The sequence below is a fragment of the Marmota flaviventris genome, chromosome 9, assembly GCF_047511675.1.
Source record: "Marmota flaviventris isolate mMarFla1 chromosome 9, mMarFla1.hap1, whole genome shotgun sequence".
NCBI classification, from domain to species: Eukaryota; Metazoa; Chordata; class Mammalia; order Rodentia; family Sciuridae; genus Marmota; species Marmota flaviventris.
In genome coordinates, this window is record NC_092506.1 from 102,817,612 (window position 1) to 102,837,110 (window position 19,499).

Consider the following 19,499-nt stretch of genomic DNA (forward strand, 5'->3'; position numbering starts at 1 on the left):
CCCTTTTCCTCACATAACAACTCTCATAAGTAAGACATACACCAAGAGGTAGCCAGAAGGTACAAAGAACTTTATTAACTGTGATAGAATAAAGATACCAAGAGTTACAATTGTGTGCACATGGCCTAACAGTGCATGCCCTCCTACAAAACAAATGAACAAAAAAGGCAACCAGGTATAGCAGTTAACAGTCCAACACTGCAGACAAAGGAATGCAGCTGCCTCTTCTAAAAGTTTTGAGTTGTGTAATTAAGTAATAGTCTTGCTCCATTCCAATGGATATTCTTACAGTTCTCCTTTATGACAACAGCTGAGTAGTTCATTATGCAACATTCAAGTTCAGGATATGGTCCCCAGAATTTTGTTGTTGTTGTTTTAAAAACAAGCACGTGCAAGCTTCTCTCTTGAAGCAATAGCACCCAATTCAAGAGAATTAAGATGTTTCCCACGTGACCTGCAGTAACAGCTAACAGGGGAAACACAAAGCACTTTATAAATTTACATTGTGTAACAGAATTAAGAAACCTAATGCATAAAATTGGTAAGATAACATAACCACAAGAAAGCTTGAGAATGCAAAGAAAAAATCTGAAGGTTTTTAATGCCTTTTTAATGAAACTCCCTCTCTAGATAAGGCTAGTCACCACATGGTGTGATAAGTGCCCACAGAGCAGCAAAAGGAAATAAATAGACTAAGACCTTAGAAGTTATTAAAACAGTACATTAAACAAACAAAAAGAAAACACTTTATCTTTCTTCCATCCTCTAAGAAGGCACGGGTCTATACACTTTTCTGCTCCTTTGGAGGTAAAAAGCAGCAACTCAAGTGTCAATACACAGGAAGGAAACAGGGCAGCCTGGACTGGGATGTGACCACAAACCCATGAAGCAGAATAAAGTACCAACTTATTCCTTTACCATGAAGGATTCTACTGTTCTGTCATTTAAAATAGAGGGACTGGGTCAAATCATGATAAAGGCTACAAAATAACATGTCTGAGTATTCACAGAGCACCATTTACCTAAAGCAGCAAACATCCAAGACAGACTAATCTTTGCAAGAAAACCTAACCCAAACTCTGGTTCCTCCTTCAATGGGATGTGGCTTCAAATGGGTTCCTGTAACGTGATCTCTTCTCTCTCTCTCTCAGAGAAATGAGACCCACAAAAAGTCCCCCTCAGTATTTCATCTCTATTTTTAAATCTTCAAGATCAGCTGCTCAAATTTTCCTCTCTTTTGAGGCACCAGAATGGTCTCATTAAATTGACCACAGAGAATCACATAATTAACAAATGGTGAAAAAAAAAAAAGTATAAAATTTAATCACTGGAAATGTAAACATCAGTCCTGTCTTGGCCTCTGCAACAGACTGATGTGACCAGAAACAATTCAAAAATATCTATCAAATAACCAGATTTTCTAATCTGTGCACTAAATTAACAAAAGAGACCAGGCCAAATCATTGGGATGGAATTAATGGCACAAATTTTAGAAATTAGATCTTGGCAGAAAATGTAGAACTGATTTTTAAAAAACATATATAGTATATAATACTACCATAGGAAAGCCTCCTGAGCCACCTAGGAAAGAACCATGGAAAGGGACCATTCTCTGCTGAAACAACAAAGATGGGAGAAGGGATAATCAAAAAGTGAAGTAGGTTGCTGTAGAATGGAGGAATGTGTTTTGAGGTATAGAGAGAAGAGAAAGAAGACATAGATGTTGTGCATAACCTTACTTCCTCCTCTCCAATATTATGCAAAATAGCTTGCAAATACCATAGTTCACTCATAATTGGTGTATTTTAGACCAAAAAAGTTTTGAAGAACAATACAAGTGAAAAGATTTAATTTCAACTAACTGTTCAATATATTCTATAAGTCCCCACTTAAAACCTTTTGAGGAGTTTTTCTTGCCTCTGACCTGAAAAGTCAAGAAGGAAACCACAAATTAGTCAACTATAGGAAAGTAGAATGACAAAGCTCCTTGGCCCAAATTGCACCTAGCAAGACAAACAAAAATAATTCCTCTACCTCACTAGTCCTTTCCTTAAGTGTAAATGATAATACTTTAATAGTTTAAAAACCCAGTCAAAGCAAACCAATGACTCCTGGTCCTAACAACTCTAAAAAAATTAGGGGCTCATTCCAAGTCACCCAGATACAACCAATGATTATATCATTGAACCAAGTAGTGTATGTTGTAGACTCACAGCTGGAAAAGTTCATGGCTAAAAAACAATGGACATCTATCCCAAACAAGCCTTTTGTCTGGTAGCCCATCATCAGGAGCTGCAAGCTTTGCTTCAGTAAAAAATAGCACTTTGGCATCAGCAGTGTGGCACACATTTAGGATTCTCCTTCAAACAATTGGAAGAAAACATAATACATTCAAGAGCAAAGGTAAACCAAAAAGTTATCTTTCTCTTCAAGGAAAGAATTTCTTCATTCAATTAGAGTGTAACTTTTTAAAAAGGGGAAGTCATGAGTCTCTTATGAAAGTTTCTGAACAGTTTATAAATACAAAAAGAAGATTTCTTCAATAAATAAATGGTTCATAGTCTTTACTGAAGACCTCCAGAATCCTCCGTCACTGCTGTCCTGGCCAGCTCCCCTCCTTTGGAAAGGCTACAGCTGCAGCAGAATGGATGTTTTCTGTTGTTAGGTGACTCTTCTTACATTCTGCCGACTTTCATCAGTATGTCTCTTCATAGTCTGAATCCTACAGAGGAAAGAGCAGCATGGGGGGTGTACACATGAAGTGCAACACCACAGTTAGAATCTAAGCAAAGATCACACCTTTGGATCCTCCAGTGAAAGCTGACTTTTACAATAAGATCGAAATGCCACTGACTCAACCCACCTAAATTCCCATGAAACTTCACAAGACCTCAATGAAATGTGTTCATTGGGATATTTTCCTCCTCAAAGCCCTAATGGCTCCCTTTTCCTTGGTGAATATTTTTTGAAAACCACAACACACAAGAAAAGGTGACTGCCTTCAGCAGAATGCACAAGACCAGGGTTAGGAGTTTAGAGTAGGAGTCGCTCTAACTTTGAGTTCCACCCTTTGCTGTCTGTGTAACTTTGGATAAAGTTCTTTGTGGTTTGTTGTTGTTGTTGAGGATTTTTGTTTTGTTTTGTTTTTTGGTACCAGGAATTGAACTCAGAGTCACTTAACCACTGAGCCACATCACCAGCCCCTTTTTTATATTTTATTTAGAGACAGGATCTTTTTTTTTTTTTTTTTTTTTTTTTGCATTTATATAGACCATCCATTTTTATTTTTTTTTTATTGGTTGTTCAAAACATTATAAAGCTATTGACATATCATATTTCATACATTAGATTCAAGTTGGTTATGAACTCCCAATTTTACCCCAAATACAGATTGCAGAATCACATCGGTTACACATCCACATTTTTACATAATGCCCTATTAGTAACTGTTGTATTCTGCTACCTTTCCTATCCTCTACTATCCCCCCTCCCTCCCCTCCCATCTTCTCTCACTACACCATCCACTAAACCACCCTAAGATACCATCTCACTCCAGTAAGATTGGCAGCCATTATGAAGTCAAACAACAACAAGTGCTGGAGAGGATGTGGGGAAAAGGGTACTCTTGTACATTGCTGGTGGGACTGCAAACTGGTGCGGCCAATCTGGAAAGCAGTATGGAGATTCCTGGGAAAGCTGGGAATGGAACCACCATTTGACCCAGCTATTGCCCTTCTTGGACTATTCCCTGAAGACCTTAAAAGAGCGTACTACAGGGATACTGCTACATCGATGTTCATAGCAGCACAATTCACAATTGCTAGACTGTGGAACCAACCCAGATGCCCTTCAATAGATGAATGGATAAAAAAAATGTGGCATTTATACACCATGGAGTATTATGCAGCACTAAAAAATGACAAAAATCATAGAATCTGCAGGGAAATGGATGGCACTAGAGCAGATTATGCTTAGTGAAGCTAGCCAATCCCTAAAAAACAAATACCAAATGTCTTCTTTGATATAATGAGAGCAACTAAGAACAGAGCAGGGAGGAAGAATAGGAAGAAAAGATCAACATTAAACAGATACATGAGGTGGGATGGAAAGGGAGAGAAAGGGAAATTGCATGGTAATGGAGGGAGACCCTCATTGTTATACAAAATTACATATAAGAGGTTGTGAGGGGAATGGGAGACAGGATCTTTCTGAGTTGCTTAGGGCCTTGCTAAGTTGCTGAGGCTGCTTTGAACTTGCAATCCTCCTGCCTCAGCTTCCTGAGCTGCTGGGACTACAGGTGTGTCCACTGCACCTGGCTAGATAGAGTTCCTCAACTTCTCTAAGACTCAGGTTCCTTATCTATGAAATGGGGATAATAAAAATACACCTCACAGTACCATTATGAGAAGTGAATGAGACAATAGATGTAAATTACTTAGCTGTGCCTGCCACCTTTAACACTCATTCAAGCTTAGCTCCTATTACCATGATTCTTATTCTTATTACAGAAACTCACATACATTACTTCTAACTTAAGTTGGGCCATGAGCATTACCTGGCATTTCACAGGTCATTAATTCTCCTATTCTCCCAAATGTCTATTTCATAACTTAGCCTCTTTCCCTTATCTTCTAACACCTCCTCCCATCATTCTCAGCTGATGGTACTGCTTTCTCCTATCACTGGGAATAGAGAAGCAGTCTCCCATCATCGTATTTACCACTGACAAGCATATGGCCCCATCTTTTTGGCCTTCCCTACTCTTCTTTCACACTCCTACTGCCTTTGCCTCAATCCAACATCTCCACGTGTGCACTAAATCCTGGCATCACCCCCAACAACCCTCCTCCTCTCTTCTGCAGCATCAATTTTTCCTTCTTGACTGGATCATTCCCATCAGCTGATAAATTTGCTCAATTTTTCCCATAATAAAAAACAATAATTCTTGACACATTCCTCCTTCCATGTATTGTCTATTTCTCTGAATCGGGCTACAGCAAGGCAAGCTGTACACACCCACATTCTCCAGTGTCTCTTTGGAATCTTTCTTGACCTCCCCGAGTCAGGCTTCGACTCCACCGTTCCACTGGAGCCACTTTTACAAAGGTCACCGATGGCCTGCACATTATCAACCATCAACAATCACTTCTCAGTTCTCATTTTATTTGCCCTCCTTGAAACACTTTCTTCCCTATCTCCCAGTATGCCAAATTCACCCAGTTTTCCTTCAACCTTATTGATTATGACTTCTCAGCCTCCTTGGTTAATTTTTCTTCATCTCCCCAATCTAGAAATGCTCCTCCACAGTGGCCATATGGCTTGCTATCTACTTCTTTTAGGAGTTTGCATAAATATCATCTTACTGAGGGTGTCCCCAACCATCCTCATACACCCCTATCCAGCCGTCCCATCTCCCTTTCCTGTTCTATTTTTCTTCATAGCATTAAAACTACCTGGTATAGTATATATTTTACTTATTTTTAAGATTAAGTCAGTGTTTGTACCCCAGTTTAAGCAAAGGTGACATTTCAGCTGGATCTGGGAGGATGAGAAAGTTTATCAGGAAAAGAATGTTAAGTTCTTTCTTTGAGGGCAGAAGTTTTTGTCAGTTTTTCTTCACTGCTGCTTCCTAACCACCATTCTACTGTTTCATAGCCACCTAGAATGGTGGTTAGGAAGTGACATGTCCTTCCCTACAAGAAGGCATGTGACATGTGTCAGACGCTCAACAAATAATAACCATAAGAACACTAACTTATTTTGTGTTATAAAAATATTCAAAGCCTGAAGAGTTGGCATCAGGTACTCCCTCTTCCCTAGCACTAATAATCTTTCCCTCATCTTAATATGTTACTCAAGGGCTGGAGAGAAGCAGAAACAAAGATTACTGCAATAAATAATTAGGCTACACTCATGTGACCAAGTGCCGAGCTTGGCAGTAAGTACAAAGAGGGCTCAAGTTTGGACCTTGAAATGACAGGTGTGTTTCACACTAGATCACAAGTTGCTTTTGACCTATTTCCAACTGTACCACATCAGAGAGCCTTCCCTCCTCCTTCGATCCTAGGATAGCTACACATGCCTATTAGTCACAGCAATTGCCCAAAGGGGGAAGGATGATAGTTTTTTGAAATTTAAATGAAAAATTGGGCCTTCCAAAATAGTGTTTCTTATTGATAAAAGACATTAAGTTACCTAAAACTCTAACTCCCTGGAAAATACCAAAGCTCAGCCTAAAAGTTAAATTCAAGGTTCTGGATCCAGTGAGTTGAAGTGTCTTAGTATGAATTCAATGGCATGAGACATTCCTCTTCTAGCCCCATTCCTGACCTAAGAATACCACTCTATGCCCATGAGGCAGGAAAAAAAAAATCATTCTTAGAATTGGTAGAGATCCCTAGAGGCCAAAATGCTTTGGGGAAATACTGGTTCATACCTTCTTTGGACCTACCTGTATATTCTCTGCTGCCTTTGAGGACATAGAGTCCCCTTAAGCAGGGAGGAAAGTGAGACACCACAGTCAACAGAAGAAATGGCAAGGACTTACCAGACACTCGGCACAACGGACACAAAGCCTTGCCATGCACTCATCTTTCTCCTCCTGGTCAGTGCTGTGGAAAGGGTACAAACCAAATCCCTATTGTCACTATCCAGTATAGTGGGCCAGTTAAAAGCTCAGGTCTTAAAGTCAGACAGGTCTGGGTTTAGACCCCAGCTCTTCCACTTACTAGCAGGATAACTGGACAAATCACTTCAACTCCAGGAGCTTCTTTCCTCATCTATGAAATGTAGATATTACCACTACATGCCCAGCATATAGTAAGTGCTCAATAAATAGCAGCTAGTCATAACCATTCATTCATTCAAAAAAGTACTAAGCACCAACAATGTCTGGGGCATTGTGCTGCACTGGGGATAAAAAGATAAATAAAACCTGGTCCCTCGAAGAGCCAATGATCTCATGGCAGGGGTGAGGGGTCTTCTATAACTTAACAAGTATTATATCATACAATGTGATAAATGTCTTAATAGAATTAAGGTGAAACTGCTGTGGCAGTAAAGGGCAGAGAGTGACTGATTCACCCTTCAGAACTCAGGAAGAGTCAAGAGAAGGGGATATTTCAGCTGTTCTTAGAAGATAAGAAAGAGTTTCCCAGCAAAGAAGAGAGGGAAAGGGCTGTGGGGACATATCTCACTTGGTAGAATGCTTGTTTTGCATGCACAAGCCCCTGGGTTCAATCCCCAGCACCACTAAAAAAAAAAAAAAAAAAAAAAAAAAAAAGCAGAAAGGAGGCAAGGAAAAATAAAAACAATATGTCTATACTTAAATGTAGTATGTCTAGTGGGAAAAATAAGCTCACTATAGTTGAGGTGGGGTGAATGAGAAGAAATTATAGAAAGCAGTGTGTGACTTAGGATCAGTTGATGAAAGGTTTTGTATACCATATTTTGAAATAGACATTGGGATTTGGGTCAATAGTTCTTTATTTTGGGGGAACCACAGATTATTTACTAAGGGCATTCTCTCTCCACACACACAGAGAGAATAAAAATTTTGGACCCTTTAAGGGTCAGACTTTCCTCCCCATGTTAAAGACTCCTAATACAGATAATAAAGAACTCACAGGGTTTTTATGTTAATTTTTATTACTTTTTTTAGTAGACATCTTTTGAAGGAAAATACTGGATCATGGCTGCTCACCGGCAGAATGATGTTTAATAAATGCTTTTGATAACCACAATCCACTTAGCCCTTTGGAGCATCTGCTGACCAAGAATAGATCTTGCTTATTTAAATTGTCCTTACTCTCCATGGCTATTCTTAAAGCCTCCCTCATTGCACATGTATTTTCTTTCTGTCAGGAGAAATCAGCTTAGTGCCAAAAAGAGAAACAGAGAGAGAAGGGGGAAAAAACTGACTTGGAGTTTCCCCTAAACTTTGAAAAAAATGAGATATCTACTTTTAAAAAATGTCAGTGCTGGGCATGGTGGTGTACGCCCATGATCCCCGTAGCTCGAGAGGATGAGACAGGAGAATCATGAGTTCAGAGCCAGCCTCAGCAAAAGCAAAACGCTAAACAATTCAGTGAGACCTTGTCTCTAAATAAAATACAAAATAGGCTGGGGGTGTGGCTCAGTGTCGTTGAGTGCCCCTGAGTTCAATCCCCAGTACCCAATGGGGAAAAAATGTTTAGAACCACAATATTGCACAATCTGATTTCCAAAGGAGAAGGTGAGGAGAATACTATCAGTCCCTCCAACTCCCTCCAAATCAATATCCACAAGTGTCACTTTCAACCAGAACCATCCTGTCCAAAAGGAAACTCCACCAGCAGAACTAAACTCAACATGATAGAATTCTGGATACAGGGGTGCAGGGCCCTGAAAAGAAATAGGTTTACTAGGGCTGCAGCTGGACTTACTCATCTGAAACTTCAATAGATGACTTCTTATAGCCAGACTTGCTCCTCTTCTTCAGCCCCGCAGCCTTCCTCCCCATTCTCAGCAGCAGCAGAACCACCACCACCACTGAGGGAATGAAGACGAGAATGGAAAGAAGGGCCACAGAGGACAGCATGGTGCCAAAACCTAGAGGGAAAAAAGAAAAGGTGTAAAAGTGCTTCTTCTGACATGAGAGAATTTCTGCTTTTGCACTTGTACTTTTTATGATTACAAAGAAAATGAATTCATTGTGGAAAATGTAGAAAATGCACAAAAATGCAATGAAGAATAAAAATTCTCCCATAATTCCACTACCTAGGAATAACACATTGGTATTTACCGATTCAATCTTCTTTCAAGGGGTATTGTTTATGGGGGTGCATTTGAAGGTAAGGTGCATATTCGTAGATCTAGAAATCATGCTACATATTATTTTAACATTTTTTTGCTAAATATAATAAACATGTTTTCGTGTCATTAAAAATCCCTTCTAGATGTGATGTTTAATGGCTGCATAGTATCCTGCCATATTGAAAAAATTTATTAAATCAATCCTCTAATGCTAGGCATTCAAGTTTATTTCAAATTCTTTTGAGTTCGAAAGTCACATTAGGATGAACATCCTTGTACATAAATCCTCATGTTTACCTCTATTTCCTTAAAATTAAATTTTGAAATGAAATTACAGGATCAAAGGACATATACTTCTAAGAATCTAATTCCTATTCTCAAAATGCCTTCCAGAAAAACTTAATCAGTTTCTAATCATTCCAGCATTATGAATGTGCTCATGTCTTTGAAACCTGTCAGTTATTGTTGAAGAAGATAAAGACAAAAGACAATAAAGAGGAAGAAGGAATTTGAGGAAGAAGAGAAAGGGAAGAAGGGAAAGAGGGAAGAAGGAAGAAGGAAGGCAGGGGAGGGAAGACCCAAGAATGATAAGGTAACGATGATGAATCATAATGTATCTCTAAATCTTTGGTTTAAATTCAATTAAGAACTAGAATAACCACTTAATAGTCACCAAGGAAAAATGTAGGAAAAAAAGGTCAGTCCTCAACTTCCTCTCAAACTGTTTTATACTAAAAGGAAATTGCTGCCCTTGGTAACATAAAAGAAATGTACCACATCCATCAACAGAGGAAATACCCTTTCAAGACATAGGCAAGAACACTGTCTCATAGCTGGGAATGTGAACGTATTAGGAAAACCCGAGTGACTTCTGTTTCACAGAGATGCTAACCTTCCATTTACTAAAGGGTTTGTCATCTATTCCACAAGACCTTTGGTTACCTGAGGCTAAAATGAAAAGGGGATAATGGAGAAACTATGACAAAATTTGAAGAGAAAATTCAGTTTTCAGAATAAAGATGAAAAATTCATCTTAACAGGACAGCAAGATAAATCACTTTGTCACAATGATCCAATGACTCAACTGGATCCAATGACCCAACTCATTGCTTTTTCAATGAGCACTCCAGAACAATCCCAAAGCACTGCAGAAGGCTGATGGCAATAAGCTTACCCCTTTCTGTGACCGTTAGCTCTGTCAGGGGGATATTATGGTGCACGTCTGGGGGATTCTTCACAGCACAGCTGAATGTCCCATTGTCCTTAAGGGTAGGATTGCTTATGCTTATAGATGCATCCCCTTTGTACACATTTCCAACCCAGGAAATCCGATCCCGAAATGTGCCTGCTGTGGTTGGGTACTGGAAAGACTGATAATGAAAAATCTAAGAAAGCAACACCATGAGAGAAAAATGTTAATTTGGAAAATGTTAAGCTAAGTAGTTCCAAAGTAAAATACAACTATATAAATGGGTTCTTGTAGTTGGGAAAATTTTTAAATGCTTTTTTTTTTTTTTTTCACCTTCATCCTCTGGTTCATCCTATTATCCTAACGGCCAATTCAAAAAAGGAATAATGAAAGAATCCTGGGATCCTAACTCTTGAATCTCTTCTAAATTCTTAACATCCTAAAGTAATAGCTTTAAACCAGGGCAACTCTGCTCCTCATAAAACATTTGGCAATAGTTGGAGACTTTTTTCCATCTTCAAAACTTATTTATTTATATTTAATTGACAAATAATAATTATTATATTCATGGGATACAATGTGATTTTTTTTCTGACAGTGTTCTACCACTGAGCTATATACCTAGCTATTTTTGTTTGTTTGTTTAGTTTTTTTTCAGATGGATAGAATATCTTTATTTTATTTATTTATTTTTATGTGGTACTGAGGCTCAAACCCAGTGCCTCACACATGCAAGGCAAGTCCTCTACCACTGAGCCACAACCTCAGCCCCTATTTTTAGTTTTTTAAGAACCTCCATATTATTTTCCAAAATGGCTATACTAATTTACATCCCCACAAACAGTATACAGGGTTCCCTATTCTCTAATCCTTCCTACATTTTTTATAACTTGTCTTTCTTATAATAATCATTTTAACAGATGTGAGGTGATATCTCATTGTGGTTTTAATTTGAATCTCCATAATAATTGAGATATGGAACATTTTTCATGTATCTGATAGCCATTGATAGCTCTTCTTTTGAGAATTATCTGTTCAGATCCTTTGCTCATTTTTTAATTAGGTTCTTTGTTTTCTCACTGTTGAGTTGGAGACATTTTTGTTGTCACAGTGGGGAGATGAGCCTACTGGCATCTAATGAATAGAAGCCAGAATTACTGTTAAACTTCCCACAGTGCATGGGATGATGGCCCCCACAACAAAGAATCATCTGGCTCAAAATGTCAACAGTGCCAAAGTTGAGAAACCTTGCTCTAAAGTTATGTCTCATATTGTTATAGCACTTTATAGTTTACAAATGACTTCCACATATTTGTTCACTTTAGCCTTATAATAACACTAAATGATATGTGTTATAACTAACACATAACTAACTATTCCAAATTTATGGAAAGGGGAACAAGACCAAAAACAAACAAAAAACTGACTTACTCAATGGTACCTATTATTAAGTAACAAAAGGGAGATTTTTGTTTATTCTCAAAATCACTGGCATAGTGTAATATAATCCAGTCTCTCTCACATTATCTACCCTGGAAGTTAATATAAATCCAAGTCAAATGCATAAAAAGGACTCAATGAATGTATATTGAATTAAAACAGTGCTGGACTGGACTTGGTGATCAGACACTTCATCATCAAAAGCCCCTGATTATACCTGGAGGTGGGTCAGCCAGGTACACAAAACAATGTAAGTTTTCTCTCTTATGCAAGATTCAAGATACAAACAATTCCTTTGTTTTCTTGGTAACTTCCCACTTAAGCAACTAGGCATTTATAACCACTGAATTTCCCAACTGAACAGCAATTTCTCAGAGAAGATGCTGAATCACTTGTTGGTTCATTTGTTCAACAAATACTACATGCAGAGTGCATTCTAGGCAGTATGTTAAAAAAAAAAAAAAACAGTACACTGGGAGCCACACAGGCACAGTTCCTACCCTCATGGAACTTACATTCTAGTGGTAAATACAGTTATCAAGAAATAATATGTGAGATGAGTGTTCCAAAGGGAGGTAAAGAGAGCCTACCACTGATTACCAGCATCAGGATAAAAGGGTTTGAAAGTCCTGATTGACAAAACAAGGCTGCGCTGTATCTTCAAGGTTAATCTAACCAATAAGTTCCATACTAAATTAGTGATACTCAAATCCTTACTAATTGATCAACGCAGTTACACTAACTGTGTAACTGCAACATTACATTATGTGACTTTAAAGGTCTACTGAGTCCAACTTGGGTGGGTTTGCTGGTTTTCTACCAGTCTCACAGAGATCCACTGTTTGTCTATAAGGTTTCTGACCCAAGAAGCTCATTGCTTGCTCTGTCCTACTTTTGGCCAAGGAGGTTGAGCCAAACAAGGGCAGCCATGGTTTCCTGAATACTCAGAATAAAGTTAACTGTTTTAAAGAAAAAGGAACCACGAATGCAGTCTAGCTTCCTTCCCTAGAATTAACTGCCTAGCTCCAAGCTACGTGGCACTGAAAAATGACTCCAAAACAGAATTCAAAGCTTACACATTAAAATGAAAGGGAAAGTTTTCCCAACGAAGGAAAACAGCATAAATAAGTTAAGAATACTTTCAAAAAACTAATCTTACATATATGGTTGTGAGATTCACATTGTTGAATAGCACTTATACTGAGCTAAGGATACTGCTGGAATCATAAAGAGAAAGGGTGTCTTATAGTATCTAATCTTCAATTAGATACCCGTAATGGGATTTGAACCATAAATGGTTTCTATATGTGTGACTAAAGTATATTGCTTCTAATATAGCAAGACCATCTGTCACCAACAACATCTATCACCAACACAAGGTGCCACCACTTTCTTCAAAGGCAGCTATATAAATCACTGCAGATGTTTACCTGCTGGGAGAAGAAGCCAAGATAAATCTACAAAGTATAGCTATACAAGCAGATACACCCACTGAGACAACTTTATTTAACAGGAAATGAGCAGCTAGTTTTAAGAGAAAGGATGTCTGTGACTGGGACCCATAGAACTGTTTTAGTCAGTGGTCCTGGAGATACACTTCTTAGTAGATCAAATGTGAAAATGAAGCTATAAAAAAATTAAACCATATTTCCTCTAGTTTTTTGGCCATTTTATTCCTGCAAATTATATGCAAGATTCTCTCCCTCTCTCTCTCTCTCTCTCTCTCTCTCTCTCTCTCTCTCTCTCTCTCTCTCTCTCCCGCTCTCTCTCGGTATTAGGGATTGAACCGTGGGGCACTTAATCACTGGGCACATCCCCAGCCCTTTTTAATTTTTAATTTTGAGATAGGGTCTTACTAAGCTGCTTAGCGTCTCGCTAAATTGTGAGGCTGGCTTTGAACTTGCAGTCCTCTTGCCTCAGCTTCCTAATCCCTGCTGGGATTACAGGCATGTGCCACCACACCCAACTTATATGCAAGATTCTTAAATGGAAGAATAAAACGTCCTCTGTGATCAAATAAATGTCACACAGGGCAGAAGCTCATCTCCTTCCCTTTACATAGAAGTCCATCTTCTATTCTAAGAGGAGAAGGCTTCATGAATGCCTGTTATTTGCAATAAAAAGATTTCAAAACTGTTGACCCAGAAGACTCAAAGCAGCTTTCTGAAAAGTACACACTTACAGACTCTGTGCGACTGCTGCTGGGAGGGCGGTATGTCCAATCTATGGTCAGTTTGTCAGTGACTTCCGAAGTTGACTTAAAGGTACATTTCAACTTGATCTTTTCTCCAACATAACCTCGGACATGAACATCTGCATTAATCTCCAAGGAAAGGACGATATGAACACCTAATCAAAGCAAGCCCAAACATTTAAAGTGTATTAATTTTGGTGGAATGTACAGATGTCAATGAACAACACAGGCATGCTATTTATCATTTTCATGGCTCTCATCAAAAAGTCAGGGCAATCAATGTCTTCTCAGGCAATCCCACAAGGGACAAGGACCTGATATCCCCATTAATCTAAGATAGCATTTTTATCATTCTGTAATCTTAAATCATAGATTGAATACTTGGGTAAAATTTAAAACCTAGTCACACAAGCATTTTTTCCAAAATGCAAGTTTATGGTTAAATTAAGTACAAGTGAGCAGGGCTGTCCACAGTAGGCAAAAAGGCAACACCATTCACCCTTTTCCATTTCCCAAACCCCAGAGCACACACATGCTCTGGGAATATGACAGTTTTCGTGGGGTCTAAGGGACTTACCCCAAGTACAGCATGAATGTAGCAAGAAGCTGTCACTGTCTCAATCACCAGTAAAATGAGAATAGGAAATAAGAATAGGAAAAATTTTCAAAGAATTTAAAAAAACTATTCCGTGGCCTATCTGGTTTTCCCCTCTTTATTAAAGCTAGTTAATTAATCACACATTTGTTCAAATTTACTTATGGGGAGGAAAACAGAAAAACTGGATGCATTCTACAATGCAAAAATAAGAGAGCATTTTTAAACCCTGCAGAGACCTACTCATATTCGCTCATATTCAACTTTGACACGACATCTCCCCCAAAAGAGCTGGCATTTTTTTCTTATTAATTTCTGCTTTCAGAAAATAGTAGAAACTTATTTTCCACTAAAGAGTCATATTTTAGAAAATTAAGTCTCTAGCACTTTGTTTTTCCTGCTTCTTTATCCACCTCAATGAGCCATGATTCTTCTGTTAGCCAAAGACACACAGAATGAAGAGGGTTCAAGTCCCAGTCCAAATCCCAGTTCAAATCCCAGTGATACTGCTTGGCCCTCAGCAAGCTACTATATGTGCTCCATCTCCTCATTCTTACAAGGACCTTATGGGAAGGTCACTATGAGGATTAAATGAGTTAAAACATGTACAACACTAGAAGCTTACCAAGAGCTACTGAGTTATCGTCCAATTCATCTTAGTACCATCAGTATCAACATTCACCTATTCAGTTCTTCTACACTGTCTCGATCTTTCCTACCACAGACAGCTCTGAGTCATCAGTTCCCCTGCCTCTACCTCTGCCTGCTTTGAATCATTTTTGTCACTCCTCTCTAGACAATCTAGTTTGGTCACATTCCTCTTAAAAGGAGGAGACCAAGATTGAGCTCACTAATAACAACTTCAATGACACATTAATGTGGAAAAATCCTTACCTAAGTCTAAAAACTGGAAGGCGGAAACAAATGGATAATCTGTATTGTCCCCTCATCCCACTCTTTTATTCTAAAGCACAAGTATTACAGGTACAGTACAGAATTTAAAGCATGGATTAGAATTAGCCAGACCTGAACTTAAGTTCTATCTCAGCAACTTTCTGTCTGTGAGACCATGATCAGTTACCCAACCTGTTCAAACTTTAATTTCCTCACTTAGTATGTAGGAATAATAACCAAATCTGCTTCATTGGATTATTGTGAAGATTCAATACAATTAAAATGATAACACCTAAAATGCTTAATAATAAAATTTTTCAATAAATATTATTATTAAAATGAACATTATATAGATTAAAAGCCTTCAGTAATTCCCTGTTGCATCATGGAATAAAACCCAAACAACAATTTGGCCCCAAACTTCTGCCACTCTGCCACCTACCCATCCCATCCCCTTTACCATGCCTAAAATGTCTTTCCATTTCCCAAAGGCACTGTGTCCTTTCATGACCTGTGTCTTTCCTTGAATATGTCTCTGTCTGGAAGGTTGTCCCCATCTCTACCAATCCTGCCTGGGTTTTTCTCCATCACACCGTACCCTCAACAATCACACTTCTTAAAAAAACACACACATATTAGCCCCTTTGTGATGCTTTCCTAAATTTTCTGATAAAGTTCATCACTATTTCTTCAACATTCTCATAATACTTAGTACACAGAGCTACTCTAGTACATATGCCATTGATTGCAAGTTAATTTAAATGCTATTTATTTCCTCCATTAAATTCAAGCACCTCTGGGGCAAAAATTCAGACAGAGGGGGTCAGAAAAAGAGAGACTGAGAGAAAGAGATGAATGAGTCTCCATAAATTCTAGTACAGGAACAAAATATACTCATTAATAACCCACCCACCCCCTATCACCTTCTTTACAGTATTTTCAACACTCTTAACTCCCCTATTCTTCTGTCTTTCTATTGCACCCATTCAGGAAAAGCCTAGCTCTAGATGACCACTTCTAGACTGAGCTGGTATAACCTGAAGGAGAAAAATCACATAATTGCAACATGAAAAATTAATGTAGGGAAAGGGTGGTGTCAAGAATGACACCACCTGACTTGGTGATGCTACTCACTAGAGAGGGAAGACTAGAGATGTACCAGACTTGGAAGTGGAACATGAATTTGATTCTGGATGAATCTGGATGTATGTGAGATACCCAAGGGATACTATCAAAGGAGCAGTTGGTTTAGGTTAAAGGTCAGCAAACTATGGCCCATGGGCCAAATGCAAATGGGTCTCATGAGAGGAGCAAACTAAGAAAAACTAGCAACTAATCTTACCCTCTGCTCTGTGGGTTATCCAGATGGAGGTAAACCAATTATAATCTCTAGAATTATCCTGATACACAGATAAAAAATTCAACGTATTTATGTAAACAAGGTTTTATTAAAAAACAGCCATATTGGGCTGGGGATGTGGCTCAAGTGATAGCACGCTCGCCTGGCATGAGCGAGGCACTGGGTTCAAACCTCAGCACCACATAAAAATAAAATAAAGATATTATGTCCACCTAAAACTAAAAAATAAATATTTTTTTAAAAATAGTCATATTCTGGGGCTGGGGATGTGGCTCAAGCGGTGGCACGCTCGCCTGGCATGCGTGCGGCCCGGGTTCGATCCTCAGCACCACATACAAACAAAGATGTTGTGTCCGCCGAGAACTAAAAAATAAATATTAAAAAAATTCTCTCTCTCTCTCCCTCTCCCACTCTCTCTTTAAAAAAAAAAATAGTCATATTCATTTGCTTACGTATATTGTCTATCATGGTGTTTTGCACTTTTTGCAGAACCAAGTAGTTACAACAGAGACTATGTGCCTGAAAAGCCCAAAATATTTACTCTCTACCCATTTATGGAAAGTTTTCCAAAGAGCAATGAAGAGACCTGGATTAGAGTTATAAATCAGAATTCCTTTATTCTCTCCCCAACCAACACCCCACACTGATTGTGCTATATACACACAAACAAACATGTAAATTTCACATCTCTGACAGTCCCTACCAAATCCCCTTCTAAGTCTCTTCCCTTGTAATCCAATATTACATTCATTCAGAAATGTCTACCTTAGACTAATGACTTTGCAGATATTTATTTTTCTACCTGAGTCAAAGAGCATTCTGGACAGGTAAAAACAGTAAACTAAAGAAATATCCATAAAAAAAAATTTTAATTGGGGAAGAAAACAGAAAAATCATATTTAACATAATTTTATAAATGGAAGAAATTAAAGAAATATGACAGAATAAAGTTCCTAATTTTATAAACTTGATTTTCCAAAATATGCATCTGCCAATCTTTTGTTCATATAATGGCACATTTACATGGAAAAGAGAAGACTATATTACCTACTCAATTATTTCTATACATTTCAACAACTGCTATAATAGGATTAGACTTATAACTTAAGGAGAATTTGAACAAACTAATAATTAAATGTGTCCTATCTGTGAAGAGGAAAGGCAAATAAATATTGGTATGAAAACAAAGTCTATTACCTAACAGATTCAAAAGTCAGGCCAAAAAAGAAAGAAAGACAAAGATGAAACATCAAAAACACACTAAGTGAAAGAATTCAGTCACAAAAGAAAATACATTGTATGATCCCATTTATATAAAATACCTAGAACAGGCAAATCCACAAAGTTACAAAGTGGACTGGTGGTTATCAGGGGTTGGGGGAAGGTGGGAATGGGCTTAGGATTTCTCTTTGGGGTGGCAAAAATATTCTAAAATTGGTTGTGGTGATGATTATGCAACTGTATGACTCCTGTAAGCCACTGAATTGTACATTTTAAATGGATAAATTGCATAGAATATGACCATATCTCAATACACCTGTTATTTAAAAAGATATAAATCTCCTCAACATACAAGAAGATGATAAAATCAACTTTAATGTTTGAATTATTTGGTCCACTGAATTTGAAGCAATTCTTCAATGTGAAATGGCATTAAGTTCAAGAAAACACCAATTATTTCTAGAAAATTTTTTTCCTTGATAGAATATTTGACATTTCGTGTGTGTGTGTGTGTGTGTGTATGTGTGTGTGTGTAAGAGAAAGAGAGAAAGAGATCTGGGTATATTTGAAGTGACAGGTCAAACTAAATATTATATTGCAAAAGGAATTTAGATGAAAAACTGGACACTTATGATGACACAGGCAGCTGGGAGGAATTGGGGAGTGTGCTGGCAGCAATAATATTAGTCACCAGATAAATAAAAACTTCCCAGTCTTACCTGCTGAGAATTAGGGCACCTGATTTATATTTATATAATATTAAAGGTTCATTTCAGAAATATCCATTACTTACAGGGAAGATTTATGAAGTCAAAAATTCACTCTAATGCTGCTGTAATTATATTTGATTTCCCCAAAAGACACACACACAAAAAAAAAAAAAAAAAAACAGGAAATAATTACACCCTAAAATGAAATTAATTAGGTTGGACCGAAATATACGCAATTTGAAAATTACATGAAATCAAAACATACTCAATTTTTACAAGTGTTATTGTGTCCGTATGTATTTCTGATATCACTCAGACGATTAAGAACCGACATAACCTTATATTTTTAAAAATGTTTTTTTAAATGCTAAGGCAGTTGCTGCTTCTTCAACAATATACTTCTGTATAATAACAAAATCACATCATGACCTGTGACAAACGTTTTATTTCATAGCCCAAGATATTCATTTACAAAAAATAAAATTATCAAGTAACGATTTTGTTTCCCAAAACTAAAGGGACCCACTATGGCCACTAGAAATTCCTTTCTGTCATCAGAGTAACAGCAGACTACCACAGATTATCTCATACAAGATAACCACGCGTTGCCCCCAAAGCCTGAACTTTGTGGTTCCACCTAGTCATGTCATCACCAAAATACAGCGACAAGGTGGTCGAGCTCAGGAAAGGACTGACAAGAGAGCAACTCTCCTCTGTGGGTGGCGTGAACCAAGAGAACATCCTCCGCGGCACCCTCCCTTCCTTCCTTCCCAGAAACCGAGCGGGGGCTTTGATGAGACCCCCCCACCCGGAACCGGAAAAGCGACCATCTTCCCTAACCCCCCCCAGCCGGAAGTGGGACACAGCCAGCCGGCCAACTCACCCTGGAAAAATAGGATGCCCAGCACTGAAAAGAGCGCGCAGCCACGGCCTCCAGCCGCTCCGCTCTGCTGCATCCCGACAGCTCTTCAGATACTTGTACACCTTGTTTGCGGCTCCCGGTAACGACTCAGGTAACCCCGGAAGTGACGTCAGCGAGAAAACTTAAAATGGCCATCCGGAGATGCCGTAGGCTGTGGCTACCTTCCAGAATCGCACCTGGT

The 19,499-nt window shown here is 38.3% G+C and overlaps 1 protein-coding gene across 2 annotated transcripts; it reads right to left on the reverse strand.

Moving 5' to 3' along the window:
• Nucleotides 1-49: 49 nt before the first annotated feature.
• Mpzl3 (myelin protein zero like 3) lies at nt 50-19,392 on the reverse strand. 2 transcript variants are annotated; one of them, XM_027930501.2, is made up of 6 exons: nt 19,280-19,392; nt 13,605-13,771; nt 9,968-10,178; nt 8,424-8,589; nt 6,548-6,611; nt 50-2,722 (listed from the first exon to the last, which is right to left on the reverse strand). In XM_027930501.2, the coding sequence occupies exons 1-6, from the start codon at nt 19,350-19,352 to the stop codon at nt 2,696-2,698; spliced, it is 708 nt and encodes a 235-aa protein (XP_027786302.1). In that variant the 5' UTR covers nt 19,353-19,392; the 3' UTR covers nt 50-2,695. The 2 variants fall into 2 exon arrangements, with proteins under 2 accessions (XP_027786302.1, XP_027786303.1); XM_027930502.2 differs by lacking the exon at nt 6,548-6,611.
• Between the last annotated feature and the right edge of the window lie 107 nt (nt 19,393-19,499).